General features: G+C 48.9%; 1 protein-coding gene across 2 annotated transcripts in view; it reads left to right on the forward strand.

Annotated features, from left to right (window-relative positions):
• FAM234B (family with sequence similarity 234 member B) overlaps positions 1 to 15,990 on the forward strand; it is a 39,318-nt gene that overhangs the window by 11,703 nt on the left and 11,625 nt on the right. For both annotated transcript variants that reach the window (XM_035128012.3, XM_088652018.1), the window contains exons 4-8: positions 2,101 to 2,289; positions 10,200 to 10,330; positions 11,718 to 11,865; positions 13,910 to 14,051; positions 14,891 to 15,034. In XM_035128012.3, the coding sequence (XP_034983903.1) occupies positions 2,101 to 2,289; positions 10,200 to 10,330; positions 11,718 to 11,865; positions 13,910 to 14,051; positions 14,891 to 15,034 (754 nt within the window). The remainder of the gene's footprint in view (positions 1 to 2,100; positions 2,290 to 10,199; positions 10,331 to 11,717; positions 11,866 to 13,909; positions 14,052 to 14,890; positions 15,035 to 15,990) is intronic.

Here is a 15,990-nt window from a genome sequence, read left to right on the forward strand (position 1 = left end):
CTCACAGGTTAGCCACCACCTCTGTTAGAACTTCACGTACTCTGTTAAGAAGAAGAAGAAAACCCAACCTCTGCCAGAGACTTTAAGCTGTATTTTATTTATGCAATAATTCAATATAATGAATATTTAAACATTCATAAACTGTGCTTATTCATCTAAGGGAAACCGAGACAAGCAGCAGAGGGGAAAGAGCTGGAACAAATTTCATTTCGATTGATGTGGGGAAGAGGGTTTGAGGCGGGCCCTTTCCCTTGGGCCCCCACTGCTTGCCTGAGGATGAATAAGCTTGTTTTCTTAATTATCCTATAATTGACACAGTAGTTACAAGCTGTGAAGAGAACGATGTCCAAACTTGCAACTAGTTGCACACGAGAAAACCTGGAAGTGCTCAGTCAGTTCTGGCCAACACACATTTCCTTGGAGCCTTTCTTGTATTGCAGTCCTTTGTTCCTGGGTGGTGCAATCCTGCATGTGTTTTGATGGGCGGACAGTTCCACAGAGAACTCAGGATGGGCCCTTATGCATTGCCTTCCCAAAAGAAGAAATGCATGATAAAATAATGGCGACTAAGATTTCCATGACATTTCCATAGACTAATGTTATATGGCTAGATGCCAATTTGAAAGGAATTGCTGTGATTTCAATAGAAATGAATGCATCACATCAGAGTGGGGAATTAGATTCACAGAATTGTAGAGTTGGAAGGGACCCTGAGGATTCTCTAGTCTTTCCCCCCCTGTGCAGCTGAATGTGCAGCTGTTCCGTACAGGGATAGAACCTGCAAGCTTGGCATGTTCTAACCAACTGAGCTATCCAGGAAGACTCTGAGTGACCAGGTCATCTGTATTCCTGCTCAATCTGCGGTCCAGTGGCTAACTGTTGACGGGCAAGTTGATTGATTGAGTTTACTTATATGACGCTTTTCTACCATGAACTGTATCCACAGCAGCTCTGTGAAAACATTCAAAACATCAAAATACAAAGGATTGAAGAGAGAAATAAACAAAATGCAGAGTGTGTCAGTATATTCAGAAATGGCAAAAAGCAACAATTAAACAAAAGGAGAATAAATTCAATATTACACAACCAAATCAACGTTTAAAAACATAAATACAAAGCAAAGGAGAGTTAACCAACAATAAAATTTCTGATACTGGTCTTGCTGCACTTCAGCAAATTACACTTCAGAGGGGAGTGGTAGATGACATACAACTTCTAGGCCTCTGTTCCTCTGTCTTCTGATGGGGGGATCAGTTACATTTATTAGAGATTCTAGTACTCTCTGTCTCTTTTCATTCAACAGTAAAATAAAAGAACAGTCAAATGAAATACAATGAAGTGAGGCATAGCACAAACATAAATGGATATATCACCCATAGCAATTTGAGCTTGCTCAGTTACATGTAGCCACTTGCTAAAATGCAAAATGGATTTAGCTTCCTTAACAGATTCTTAAAGCTAACAGGATTTTAAAAATGGAACCATTGCTTCAGAAATAAAACCTGCAATTTAAAAACGTTAGGGAGCCATAAACCATCTGATATGTGGACACGCCCACCATACTTAAAATAAAAGTCTATCACAGACATATAATGTAAAATGTCACTCTGCAAATCACCATGTATGTTGGTGGTGCTATGAAATAAATATTAATGATTAAGATAGCCAGTAATTGATGTTAGCTCCTCTTTCATCTTATTTGTCTTTATTATCTTTAAACTGAACTTAGACCTTTCAAAGAGAGGATACATGGCCACCTTGCATGATCTAGTAATTGTGTTTAATATTGCAGCCTTAGACTGCCGAAGTTTGCACACGTATTTGAGAGTTAGTAACTTACTTCAACTTACTTCTGAGCAGGCAGGTATAGGATTGCATCGTAAGTATCATAGGGACGCCCAGCTGAACTGATCAATAATGTGATGGGGATTTGAGATTATTCAATAGCTGTATCTGAAACTGATGATTGTTCAATAGCTTTATCAGAAACTGAGATTATTCAGTAGCTTTATCAGAAAGGTGGGAGCAAAGGTAAACGGCAGGTTCCCTCCACATCACAAAGAGATCTGACTGCCTTTTTGGTATCCCTCCCCGCCCCAGGTGTCTCCAAGCCATGGGTGACCGTGATGGCCCTGTCAGGAATGAACGGCAGCACCTTGTGGTCCAGACACGTTAAAGAGGAGATTCGGAGTGTGCAGTGCAAGGGTGTGAACTCTGTGTCCCCGTCAGAGCCTGTTTGTCTCATTACTGGTACTTCTAAATTCCTCAGCCTTCTGAGAGCCTCTTCAGGTGAGTCCAACAAGTGTGAATGCATAATTAACGGAGAAATAGGTTGGTCACCAGAGCTACAATTGTTGGGCAACAAGTCCTTCAGATCTTAACATTCATTTAGGCTGTAATGGGAGTAAGTACCATTGAATTTAATGGGACTTAGTTCTGAGTAGACATACCTAAGTTTGCACTTCTAGTGTAACATGGAAAGTGACTGATGTTATTTAAATACTAAGAGTCATTACGAGGAATAATCGGCAGCTGCTGGACTTTGTCACACTGCAACCCCTTAAACCAGGGATGAGGGACCTGTGCCAAATGTGGCAGAGGATGTTGGACCACAACTCCCAGCATTCCTCAACACCAGCCATGCCGGCTGGAGCTAATGGGGCTGAGTTCCAACAACACCTGGCAGGTCACAGGTTTTCCTTCCCTGATCAAACTATGAACGTGCTTAGGCTTGCAATATATTTAATAGGTGAATTGGCCATGTGAGGGGCAAGGGATATCGCGAAGCCCCTCCCCTCCTGAGTTCCAGCCCAGCCCTGAGCGAGGCTGAAAAGAGGGAAAGCTCCAGCTCAAGTGGGGAAACAGGAAGTGGTGTCCAAGGCTCTGGCAGGGTAGAAGAGCCATCGTCCCAGGTGGGACAGGAAGGGGGAAGGAAGGGGGGCAGACCAGTCCCCCCAACTCCGGAACTGCGCAGAAAGCGTCGGGGGAAGAGGATGGGTCTCCCCAAGTTGTTATGCTGGCGCAAGACGTGCCAAAAGCCACTTGGAGGTTCTGATTCAAGCTGAACAGATGTGTCTTTGTAAATAGCACTGCCATCAGCACTGTAAATACTCAGCACCAATAAAAGATAAAATGCAGAGCTGTGTAGAGTCGTTACTCTGAAGTAGCCTACTCCGGCCACCGTGACAGCAACCTCCAAGTCTTTCTGGCTACTTTGGAGCGGCCGCAATGAGCGCGCAAGACGCTGAGCAGTGGAGGCTGGAGGCCGAAGCCGCGGCACAGGAATTACAGAAACTACAGAACCTGACAGCGCAGGCACACCAGCAATTACTTGCCGCTCAGGAGGAAGCGCGAGGAACGCGGGAGGAGCTGAACAAGCTGGCAGAGCAGGTGAGAGCGAAAGATGAAACTGAGAAGCAACTAAGGGTGATGGTGGTGGAGTTACAGAAAAAGCTGGATGAGGAAAAAGCTGCGAGAGGTGGGGGGGTGCCCCAGCCCCAGCTAGTCCAAGTGAGGAGGGGACAGACCCTAGTCACCAAGTTTAGCGGCGACCCGAGAGAGTACCTAGGCTTTGAGACAGAAATAAATGATGCGCTTGAACTGCATGCAGCAGAATTCCCAGATGACGCGCACAGAGTCTCCTTTATCATAGAGCATTTGACGGGGGCCGCCAGAGAATGGGTCAGACCGCTCATCGCGCAAAAAAATGATTGCATGAAGAACGCAAAACTATTCTTAGAAGCTTTAAAAATCATGTATGCGAGTGACTCTGAAATGGAAGCCACAAAAGAAGAGCTTCATAACTTAACACAAGGAAAATCGACAGTTCGGGACTACTGGGCGAGATTCACCATGCTAGTGCACAAACTGGGGTGGGATCTGCACAGTGAGCCAGTGAAATCAGCCTTCTACCTGGGGTTGCACTCAGACGTTAAGGATGAGCTGGCGAGAGGTCCTAAACCGCGGACTATGGATGAGTTAAGCAAAGCGGCGCTAGCGGTGGGGGTGAGACAGGAATCCAGATGGAATGACAAACAAACGACGCGCGCAGCAAAACCTTGGTTCCCACGCTCCCAAGACAGACCACATCACCAAACCCCACCCCAGGGCCCACCCCTAGTCCCGCCCAGACCAAGCTCAGAGCCGGAACCAATGGAGATCGGAGGAGCGCGCGTGCGCGGGCTTTTCAAACCCCGGCGGCACCAAGACGCAAGGAGGGAAGAGGCGGGAATTGCTTTCTCTGCAACTCCCCCCAGCATCGCGTCAGAGACTGCCCACATCGCAAGGAGTGGCAAGGAAAGGCGGGAACGGTTGTGCCCTCCCCCACTGACGTAGCACCACAGCAGGGAAACGAGACAGCCTGGCTGCAGGAGACAAGGGACAGCAGCCAGGCACAGTTGGCACAAACCGGCCTCAACCCGCCCACCCGCACAGCGAGGAGCAGCGCCAGCCCACCCCCCCCCAGAGCAGGGGTGGTTCTAGAAGTGACGCTTACGCTGCCTAATGGCTATCCCCTGACGGTCTTAGCTTTAATCGATTCGGGGGCGTCAGCGAACTTCTTCTCGAGAAACTTTGCAGAAGCACACCAGATCCAACTTCTGCAGCTGGATTTCCGCCTGCACGTCTCCACCATAGACGGCAGGGAGTTGCTGGGAGGGGCCATCACCCACCAGACCCCCCCCCATGAGAATGACGGTGGGACGACACTCAGAGACACTGGCATTCAACGTCACCACCATCTCAGACCCCCCCATCGTCTTGGGCATGAGCTGGCTGGCGCGCCATGACCCCTCCATCAGTTGGCACCAGAGATGCATCACGTTTGGCTCAGACTATTGTCTGGAACATTGCATGCAGCACCAACCAGGGGAGGGGCCTCCAATAGCCACGGTGGCCACCATGCACGTCAAGGGGGGTGAGGCGATACCCAAGCCGTACTGGGACCTGCAGGAGGTCTTCAGTGAAGCAGAATCCGACCACCTACCCCCGCACAGGTCGTTTGACTGCCAGATCAACCTGGTGCCGGGGGCCACGCTACCCCCAGCCAAGCTGTACTCCATGTCAGATCAGGAGCTGGAAGATCTGCGTGAGTTTATAGACAAGAACCTCAAGAGGGGGTTCATCAGAGAAAGCAAGGCAGCGGGGGGCAGCCCGGTCTTCTGGGTGGACAAGAAAGACACGCCACAGCGCCGTCTGGTGGTGGATTTTAGGCGCCTGAACAACATGACAGAACCGGTGGCTTTCCCAATGCCCAGAGTGGACGATCTGCTGACAGCGGCACGCAGGGGCAAGATCTTCACCAAGCTCGACCTGAGGGGGGCGTACAACTTGATCAGGATCCGGGAAGGCGATGAGTGGAAGACCACGATGTTCACGCCTCTGGGCTCTTTTGAATATCTGGTGATGCCCTTCGGTTTGCAAGGGGGCTCAGCATGCTTCCAGGCCTTCATGCACCACGTCCTGGGGTCCCTCCTCTTCAAGAACTGCTTGGTCTTCCTAGATGACATCCTCATATACTCCAAGGACCCCGAGCAGCATGTAAAGGATGTCAGGGAGGTGTTGCAGCGCCTGAAGGAGCACCACCTATATGTGAAGCTGGAGAAGTGCAAGTTTCACACCAAAGAGGTGGACTTCCTGGGCTACAAGCTGTCAGACAAGGGGCTAGCAATGGACAAGGACAAGGTGCAGGCCATCCTGGACTGGCACAGCCCCAGGACGCGCAAAGACGCCCAACGCCTACTAGGCTTCGCCAACTTCTACAGGAAGTTCATCAAGAACTTCTCGCGGGTTACGGCTCCCATCACTGACTGCCTGAGAGGCAAGCAGAAGTTCAGGTGGACACAGGAGGCGCAAGCAGCGTTCGAAAGCCTCAAGAGGGTGTTCGCTTCAGACCAGAACCTGTTCCATGTGGTGCAGGATGCGCCCCTACGCGTGGAAACCGATGCTTCAGACAGGGCTTTGGGAGCGATCCTGTTGCAACTGGATGCCAACAGAGAGTGGAAACCCTGTGCCTTTTTCTCCAGGAAGCTGACACAGCCAGAACGCAACTACACGGTGTTTGATAAGGAACTTCTCACGATCCATACTGCGTTTAAACACTGGAGACATTTCCTGGTGGGCGCCAAGCACCCCATTCAGGTGTGCACGGACCACAAGAACCTGGAGTTCTGGAGAACAGCCAGGGTGCTCAACCAGCGGCAGATACGGTGGGCAGAGTTCGTCTCGCACTTCAACTTCTCCATCCACTACATACCGGGGGAGCAGAATGTCAGGGTGGATGCCCTCTCCCGCAAGCCAGAGTACATGGAGGAGGAGTTGCCACCAGCACCCCGGCACATTTTCCCCCCATCAGCATGGTCCTGCGGAGCAGCAGTGGTGAGCGAGGCAGAACTCACAGCACTGACGGCAGCAGATGAGTTCGCCACCCGCATCTTCAGAGATCTGCGAGGGGGGAGGGAGCACGCTAAAGACTTTGAGGAAAGGAGGGGGTTGCTTTTTTACAGGGGAGCCCTGTACCTGCCCACCGCCCAGATCAGAGGTAAGGTCCTTAAGCAGATGCACGACAACCCAACGGCGGGTCATTTTGGAAGGGACAAAACTACTCACTTAGTCATGAGACACTTCTGGTGGCCAGGGGTGCGGGAGGATGTTCGGGACTATGTTAGGGGCTGTGACACCTGCCAGCGAGCAAAGGTGGTCAGGGCACCACCAGCAGGATTGCTGGAGCCATTAGCCACACCGCACAGGCCGTGGGAAGTGGTGTCCATGGACTTCATCACAGACCTGCCGTCGTCCAGGGGCAAGACCGCAGTGTTGGTGGTGGTGGACCTCATGTCCAAAATGTGCCACTTTATACCGTGTGCCAGGGCGGTCTCTGCAGAAGAGACAGCCAAACTGTTTGTTGACCACGTATTCAGACTGCATGGCCTACCTTTAAGAGTTATTTCGGATCGAGGCCGCCAATTTGTTTCCAGGTTCTGGAGGCGGCTCATGAACCTCCTGCAGGTGGAGGTCAGCTTGTCGACGGCTCGGCACCCGCAGACCAATGGACAGGCGGAGAGGGTCAACGCCATTCTGCAGCAGTACCTGAGATGCTACGTAAGCCAGAGACAGACGGACTGGGTGGATCGCCTGCCACTGGCAGAATTTGCCTACAACAATGCGGTGCACGTCTCCACAGGGGTGTCGCCCTTTAAGGCCAACTACGGGCGCGACCTCAGATCCTTCCCGGAGAGGGAGGGGGAGGAGGAGGAGGAGGGCCCACAGGCAGAGTATTGGGCAGAGGAACTGCAGACGGTGCACCAGCAGCTCAGAGAACACTTGGAGAGGGCCAAGGAAGCGTACAAGAAGGGGGCAGATCGCCATAGGCGACCGGGGGAGGTCATCAGGGTGGGGGACAAGGTTTGGTTGTCCTCGGAGGGCCTTCCCACCAGAGGGAGGTGCAAGAAGCTGGCACCCAGAAGGTTGGGCCCCTTCACGGTCACGCAGCAGGTAAACCTGGTGGCATTCAGGCTGGCACTGCCAGAGGACATGAGGGTGCACCCAGTGTTTCATAGATCGCTGCTGTCTCCGTACAGGGAAAGTAGCAGGTTCCGAGGCAGCGCACAGCCCCCCGAGGGAGGGGGGGGGAGTGGAGGCAGGGAGCCACTCAATGAAGCAACGGCCATCCTTGATTCACGAAGGGGGGTGGGGGGCCTGGAGTACCTCATGGCATGGGAGGACGCCCCGCCATCCCAAAATGAGTGGGTCCCAGCCACCCAGATACAGGAGGAATTCTTAGTGGAAGAATTCCACGCCCTCTTCCCACACAGGCCCAAGCCCTGGCACATGGAACGGGAGTGGGAGGAGGAGGAAGCACAGGAGGGGGAAAGCAGTTCACCATGGAGATGGGAAGCAGAGTTTGAGGACACGGAGGAGGAGATATGGGCATCTCCAAGGTCCATTCAGTCAGGAGAAGAGGTGGACTGGCAGCAGATTTTCACCCCCAGCAGCTCTGAGGCCACGGACTTTTTGGGCTTTCCCTCTTCCCAGGAGGAAGGAGGGAGCCAACGGGACTGGGGGGAGGTGTTCACACCAACCGGCTCGGACAGCACGGAGTTTTTAGGCTTTCAGTCACCACCGACACCCGTGCAGCCTCTCGGGAGGGGAGAAGGGGGGCCTGGGAGGGGGGTGGATGTGAGGGGCAAGGGATATCACGAAGCCCCTCCCCTCCTGAGTTCCAGCCCAGCCCCGAGCGAGGCTGAAAAGAGGGAAAGCTCCAGCTCAAGTGGGGAAACAGGAAGTGGTGTCCAAGGCTCTGGCAGGGTAGAAGAGCCATCGTCCCAGGTGGGACAGGAAGGGGGAAGGAAGGGGGGCAGACCAGTCCCCCCAACTCCGGAACTGCGCAGAAAGCGTCGGGGGAAGAGGATGGGTCTCCCCACGTTGTTATGCTGGCGCAAGACGCGCCAAAAGCCACTTGGAGGTTCTGATTCAAGCTGAACAGATGTGTCTTTGTAAATAGCACTGCCATTAGCACTGTAAATACTCAGCACCAATAAAAGATAAAATGCAGAGCTGTGTAGAGTCGTTACTCTGAAGTAGCCTACTCCGGCCACCGTGACAGGCCAGATCAACTTGTAAAGTGACTGGAATTCAGGTTAGTAGTGCAGTTAATTAAAAGTATAAAGAGAAGCATTTACAGAATAAAAGCTAGGGTGGCCAGATGCGAAAGAGGAGAGAGCTCTTGCACCTTTGACAGTTGTGTCAAAGAGGGAATTTTAGAAGCTATTAAAAATAAACATGCCCTGTCCTCATTTGCATCTGGCCATGCAATGGCAAGCATCGTCTTAAAGGCAGCTTTCCCTTCTTTCCCATCAACCTTGGAATCAGCGACTTTTCTAAGATGATGCCTATTTGCTTATCTGCAAGCAAAGAAAGTATATGCATGTGTCACAGAACTATTGTTTTTATGCAAATTCATCCTGCAGATTAATTGACTAAAACCCATACAGTTAATGGCTTAGAATGGCTTTAATCAGGTTGCAGCCCTCAGAAAATATATTATCTGAACGTTGCAGGATCCTCGTTCTGTAAAGCAAAGCAAAGCACCGGTGAAATACTCCTGACGGGAGATGCTTCCATTTCAAACTGGTGTCTCTCACCTTGCCATGCAGTAACCTTGGCCGGTCTGGACCGAGAGACAGAAACTTCAACATGTTCTCTTTTCACTACGTAGGGAGCACTGGCAGCTGCCCTTATACCAGGGCAGCCTGTGTCTCCATCTAGTTCAGGCATTCCTAAACTTCGGCCCTCCAGATGTTTTGGACTACAATTCACATCTTCCCCGACCACTGGTCCTGTTAGCTAGGGATCATGGGAGTTGTAGGCCAAAACATCTGGAGGGCCGCAGTTTGGGGATGCCTGATCTAGTCCCTCTGTTGTCTATGCCACCCTTCCCCTGCCTGGTGCCTTCTAGATGTTTTGGGCTGCAACTCCCATCATCCCACTAACCACAGTGGTTATGCTTAAGTCACCATGGTAGGAGGCAGTAATGCTTGCGAATATCAGTTGCTAGAAACTGCAGGAGCAGAGGGTGCTCTTGTGCTCTGCTCCTGCTTGCCCATTTCCCACAGAAAACTGGTTGGCCACTGTAAGAACAGAATGCTGGACTAGATGGACCACTGGCCTGATCCTGCAGGTTCTTCTTATGTTCTCATCCTGGACACTTGGCCATGGTGGCTAGGTAGGACTCATGGGAAGAGTTGTTGTTACATCCTGTATTTGATAGTCACTTTTCTCCCAAAGGTAACACAAAGCAACTTTCATTAAAACCCATTAAAAACAACAATAAAAACCTAAAAGCAACAATTCAAATAAAATACTAAAAAAAGATGGTTAAACAAAAAGGCAGGACTACAAGTCCCACTCCAGCAAATGAGGCCGCAATATCCTTTAAATTAAGGCAAGAATAACATACAATTGTTTGATTTTCTGGTATGTTGCAGACACATCTTAATGCAAAAATCAAGCCGTTTACAGCACTTTGCTTCTATTTGGTTTCTAGCTGCAGCTTGAGCCTGATCAGCACGGCCTGCTTTGGGCTGCAGTTCTTGACATCCAGTGACATTTGTGACATGGCGGTGGCTTTGGAAGGATCTCTTCCAGCTTCTCCTTACCTCTGGCTTCTGCTAACACTGAAGTCTTCATTTGTCTGCCTGCAGGAGAACCCATCTGGACGCTTGACTCATCCCACCTGCCCAGTGGGACCTTGGCTGCTCCAGCTGTAACTGTACCAGATGTGGATGGAGACAGAGTCAGTGATCTGGTTGTTCTGGCCATTGGAGAAACACAGGTATGAGACATAATCCTATATATGCGGCAGTAAGGTAGGGAACCTGATCTGACTCTCCAAGCAATATTTTCTGCCCTACGCTGCCAGCATCTGTTGCAGTGATGAGGATGCCAGTTGCCCCCTCCCTGGTCATCAGGTCACTCACTTGATTTGGGGCAGCGGGCACTGTCTCTCTGCAAAGGAAGTGTGAGTGTGTGTGGATGAGAGTGTCGGGTGGCCACAGCTACTTTGGGTATGTGGCTCCTGGAGAGTAGACCAACGGTAAATGTGGTACTTGGGCCAAAAATGGTTAGCGACTCCAGAATAAATAATCTTCCATAAATGTGCTTCTTTCCCTGGAGCAAGAAAGCAGACTAAATGAAATACATTGTTAAGAAGTGGGAGCTGCAACAAAACGTTGCAGTGTAGAGGGTTCCTGTTCACTGCTGTAGTCAAACAGCTGTGCTTTCCTCCAGGATACTCCATTCCATTCTTCCGTCCACCTAGTTTTCTGTCCCCTACATTCCATGGCCTCTGAGCACATTCAGTCCTCATTAGCCTGTTTCTGTGTCCTGCCCCCATTCCACTTAGAGGTTCCCCCCCCCTGTATTTTTAAAACTTCTGCAAATCATGGGACTCCCCCAAGCCTCTGTTGTGTGTTCTGTATATCAGAAATATGGGGAATGATGCCTATCATAGAATTGTAAAGAACCACGAAGGTCAACTAGCCCAACCAGGAATTGTTTGCCTAGCATGGGACTCGAACTCATGACCCTGAGATTAAGAGTCTCATGCTCTACCAACTGAGCTATGACAAACAGTTATAATTGTTGGTTTGATTGAGCGTTGATTGCATTTGCATAATGCCTTTCTGCCAAGGCACCCAATGCAGTTTGCAGTGTTAAATACTAAAACAAATAAGTGATATAAATGTAAAGTTGGCCCTCTGGATGGGGTGGGGGAAGGGACAGTCCAACTGAAGCAGGCCCCAATGCTGTCTTGCTTGCCTGCCTTGCTCTTTGTTCCTTCTCACAGAACAGATGGTGCCCCCCCTCTCCCTCTGTGTGTGTGTCCGACTTTCCTGTATACACACTTCTCATACCCATACAAGGCCTCTGCACCCATTGCCTGAGATCTGATCATCAAACTTTGCCTCTTATCCTATGCCTCCCCACCACCCGCCAGCAGTTCAGCTAATGAAAGCCTCTTCAGATCTCGACAGCTTTAACAAGAATTTGATGCAGGCCCCTGGCTTCACTTATGAATGGAAAACGTTGTTGAGTGCAGCACCACAGGACTGGTGCAGCTTTGTGCACAAGGAACGGATTGCACTGTGAGGCAAAAGAAGCTCTGTATGCATGCAAATCCACCACGACCATCCCATGTCCACTTTCTGTCTCCCATGTAGCCCGACTTGTGCTTCATCCTGGTATCTGGTAAAACCGGAATCCCTGTGGGAGGGCCTGTAAAGTACAGCATCAATGGAAATGGAAAACTGATTGGACCTCAGGCCCACATCACCAGCCATGGAGCTATCTACATCCTGTTTGGCTTTGGTAAGGTGCCCTATCTTTGTAGTTGATAAATGCCCTGGAATTGGAAGAACTGCAATTTAACCAGTAATCAAACACATGTGGAAGGCAATGAGCGCATGAAATGATGCTCCGTATCATTTGTTGCATTTTACATCTGTCTCATGGCCTGTTTTTTGTGTGCAATGCACACACATTTTCTGAGAGCTTTTATACCTGGGAAAACATTCTTCTTCTCCAAATTGCCCATTCTGTGTTATTGTGCATAGAATATGGTTGCACTGTGAGAACGTTCATACTAATTGGATGTTTTTGTGTGTGATGTAATTAATGACATTCATCTCTGCAGCACTTTATGACCTTGTTTAGTTTAGACTATATTATTATTATTCTGTTTCTTTGAAGGCTATACAAATTAACTACAGCAACTCAGCAGTGTTAATTTATTTTATTTTCTCTTAAATGTTGGACAGTAGCAAGGCAGCTCCTTCTCTCCTTTAACAACAATATGCTCCCTTTCTGTCAACCTCTTATTTTGTTTCCTTTTTCATTTTGATGCCTCTCTGCTATTGGACTGCATGTGTAGAAAGTTTTTGTTTTGTTTACTTTTAAAGAGGGAGGGGAATGCAACACAGCCATCCCTTCGTAAAAAGTCATATCCCCCCACCCCCGGAACATGTGAATACTATATTGTAATGAGAGTATGGGAATAATCTGAGCGATCTCTCAAGGATCCCCAACTCTACCACTGCCACCAGTACCATGTCTGTTTAAAAAGAGGCAGCTAGAATGGGGCAGACCAGTTGCATGAGTGTTGCTGGGCAGGTTTGCTTTGTGTAGGGAAGATTGGTCTGAATGGCTGTCCATTGTATAGCTAAGGAGAGGAGCAGATATTCCTTCTGGGAGGGGACATGCCAGCTCTGTCTGCGTGAACTGAGACTGCAGTTTGGAGGACACTGAGAGGCATAGAAAGTGAGAGAGATTCAAGGGGGCAGAGTTACTTTCTTCAGGAATCATGTGGCTCTAGTGGACCCCCTAGAAATCCAGTGGGGCAGCAGTATCTGTTGGAGTGGCTTAAGCTGTAGATATTTTCTTACACATTGTGTGTGAATTGGCTTTCATTCACCCTTTTCCGCACTTCCCTGGAACCTTGTCACGAGGGGTGGTATTTATTTATTTTAAATAAATACTCAACCTATATTTGCAAACAAGTGCAGCCACTCCAAAATGCCACTAAGCCCCCAGTGATCTCATTCCAAAGGAAACAGACCTGGAGTACCTGCTCCACCCCTGGAGCTCTCACCATTTGGAGAATTGGGGACATGTATCAATAATAACGGGGACGCGGGTGGCGTTGTGGGTTAAACCACAGAGCCTAGGGCTTGCCAATCAGAAGGTCGGCGGTTCGAATCCCCACGACGGGGTGAACTCCCGTTGCTCGGTCCCAGCTCCTGCCAACCTAGCAGTTCGAAAGCACGTCAAAGGGCAAGTAGATAAATAGGTACCACTACAGCAGGAAGGTAAACAGCGTTTCCGTGTGCTGCTCTGGTTCGCCAGAAGCGGCTTTGTCATGCTGGCCACATGACCTGGAAGCTGTATGCCGGCTCCCTCGGCCAATAACAAGAGATGAGCGCCGCAACCCCAGAGTCGGTCACAACTGGACCTAATTGTCTTTATCTTTATCAGTATTACTACAAGGGGCATTGTGCAGAAACCAGTAAGTGCTTGGATGATGCTTTCACTGTGGGTGTAGGAAAGGTGTGTGCGTTCTGCTGAGCTGATGTTCAGGTTTTTCCGTTCCCTTTGTGCCTTGAAGAGCTGATGCAAAGGAGCTCTGTGCCAGGGAGACAATACTGAATCCACTGAAAAAAGGTCAGCAGGGTTCTCATCCGGTGCCTAGAATATGGCTCAGACACACTTTGATAAAACATGTGGAAAGGCCCTCATAGGATTGGAGTAGCTGGGGTGTCCCTTCAGCAACCCTTGTACTTTCCCTGTTTCTGAATTTGCTTCCTACCTTTGTTGAGATGCATCAGGATTTTAGTCTTTGCTCCTCCCTGTCACCTAGGTAATGTCCAGGCAGTCGCCTTGTGTGATATCTTTGCTCAAGCCAGAAACCGGGACAGCTTCCCAGCAGTTCTGCAGCGTGAGGAGCCAGAGTGGGAGAAGCGCCGGTCCATCAATTCGTCAGAACTTATTGACATCTACAGGTGAGCTATGATCTCCTTTCCACCATGTAGCACATAGACTTCCTGAATCTCAGCTCAATAGCCTGTGAATTACTTTGCATATGGAGATGGCAGGCTCTTCCGTTGGGTGTACACAGCTGCCAGGAGTGTTTTTCATAGATATAATAATGCCTTGCCTTAAGACAAAGGGGTTGAAGTTGATAACCTTTGGTATTCTCTCTACACCTTTTTTTAGATAACTGTAATTGTTCAAAGTTAAGGAATATTTGGCTGCCTCTCTAGTTCAGTACGTAATGTCTTGACAGCAGAATTCTGTATGCTCTTCCTTTGGTGTGTTGGTGACACACACACACACACACACACACACACACACACACACACACGTATATGCACATAAAAATGGATTCCTGGATGCCAAGACCCAAACTTGGGGCAAGTTCTCTTTGGTGAGAGAACCCCAGCAGAGTCACAAAATATTCAGCAAAGTAAAGTGTGTAAATATAGGCTATTAGACTTTTTAAGATATGCCCTTCCAAGTGAGTTCCAAAATTTCCCTCTTCCCCCAGCATAGGAAAAGACCACACATTTGGTAAGTTAAAAATTGTTTACTTACAAACTCTCCAAAGATCAGGCTCATGTGCTTTTCTATATAGTTACCCTGTTCTTTTAACATTGTTCCCTTTCTTTGTTACGTTGTTTGAAATCTGATGAATTACGAAGGTGTGCTTCATAAGCTGCCTCGAGTTCATTTGGTGAAAATAGGCAGGGTGGAAGTTTATAAACAAAAATGACTAAATAAATGATAGAATGCAGTAATATGGATGCCCAATTACTTCACATTTGCTCTCTGCCTCCCCCAGTGGAGGTGTTGAGTTCCTGCAGGCAGTAAAGTCTCCAGATGGCAACTGCAGTGACCTCCTTGTGACTACGGAGCATGGTTTGACCTTGCTGCGGGGACAAGACTTGGAGCCACGCTGGGATCTGAAGCAGCAGCACATTGACAGGTTACTGAGATTTGCTTTTGTTTTTGCTTGGAACGGCTGCATCTGCATTCTCGTATACAGTGGTACCTCGGGTTATGATCTTAATTCGTTCCGGAGGCCCGTACTTAAACCGAAACCGTTCTTAACCTGAGACGCGCTTTCGCTAATGGGGGCTCTCGCTGCTGCCACACGATTTCCATTCTCATCCTGGGGCAAAGTTCTCAACCCGAGGTACTACTTCCAGGTTAGTGGAGTTTGTAACCTGAAGTGTTTGTAACCCGAAGCGTTTGTAACCCGAGGTACTACTGTATGCTCCTCCCATACTCCAAAAGTCTGATGGAGGAGGACATCCTATTTGCCTCTCTCTCTCTCTCTCTCTCTCTCTCCCTCTCTCCCTCTCTCCCTCTCTCCCTCTCTCCCTCTCTCCCTCTCTCCCTCTCTCCCTCTCCCTCTCTCTCTCTGACCAGATTGGTGATCCACAGCTATGGAACACCCTTCCCCTGGCTATTTGCAAATGTCCATAACAGAGCATCTCAGGGCAGCTTAAAACACGTTAAGTTGGACAAGTGTTTGATCCCAGTGTTTTTACGTTTGCAATTATGGTTGCAACCTAATTTGAATGGACACTCTGAATTCCATATAAGTAATAAAAAGTAAAAAACGACACGGACACTGTGAAGACAAGGAAGATGGGCTGGATCTTTGGTAATAATAATAATAATAATAATAATAATAATAATAATTTATAATTTATTATTATGGTCAGAGACCAGCTTGTGAAACACAAATGGGACTACAATCCTAAAAACAAAACAAATATTTAAAACAATATACAGCAATGGATTTAAAGTTTAAAAATGTGATAGGCAAATAAACACATAAAAACTTTAAGATAAAGTTCCATAGAGAAATGACCCAGAGTCACCTGTGGATCCGAGTTTGGGAATTTTCTTAACAAACTAGTTTGAGTCGGGGAA

The sequence above is a fragment of the Zootoca vivipara genome, chromosome 9, assembly GCF_965207765.1.
Source record: "Zootoca vivipara chromosome 9, rZooViv2.hap1.1, whole genome shotgun sequence".
NCBI lineage: Eukaryota > Metazoa > Chordata > Lepidosauria > Squamata > Lacertidae > Zootoca > Zootoca vivipara.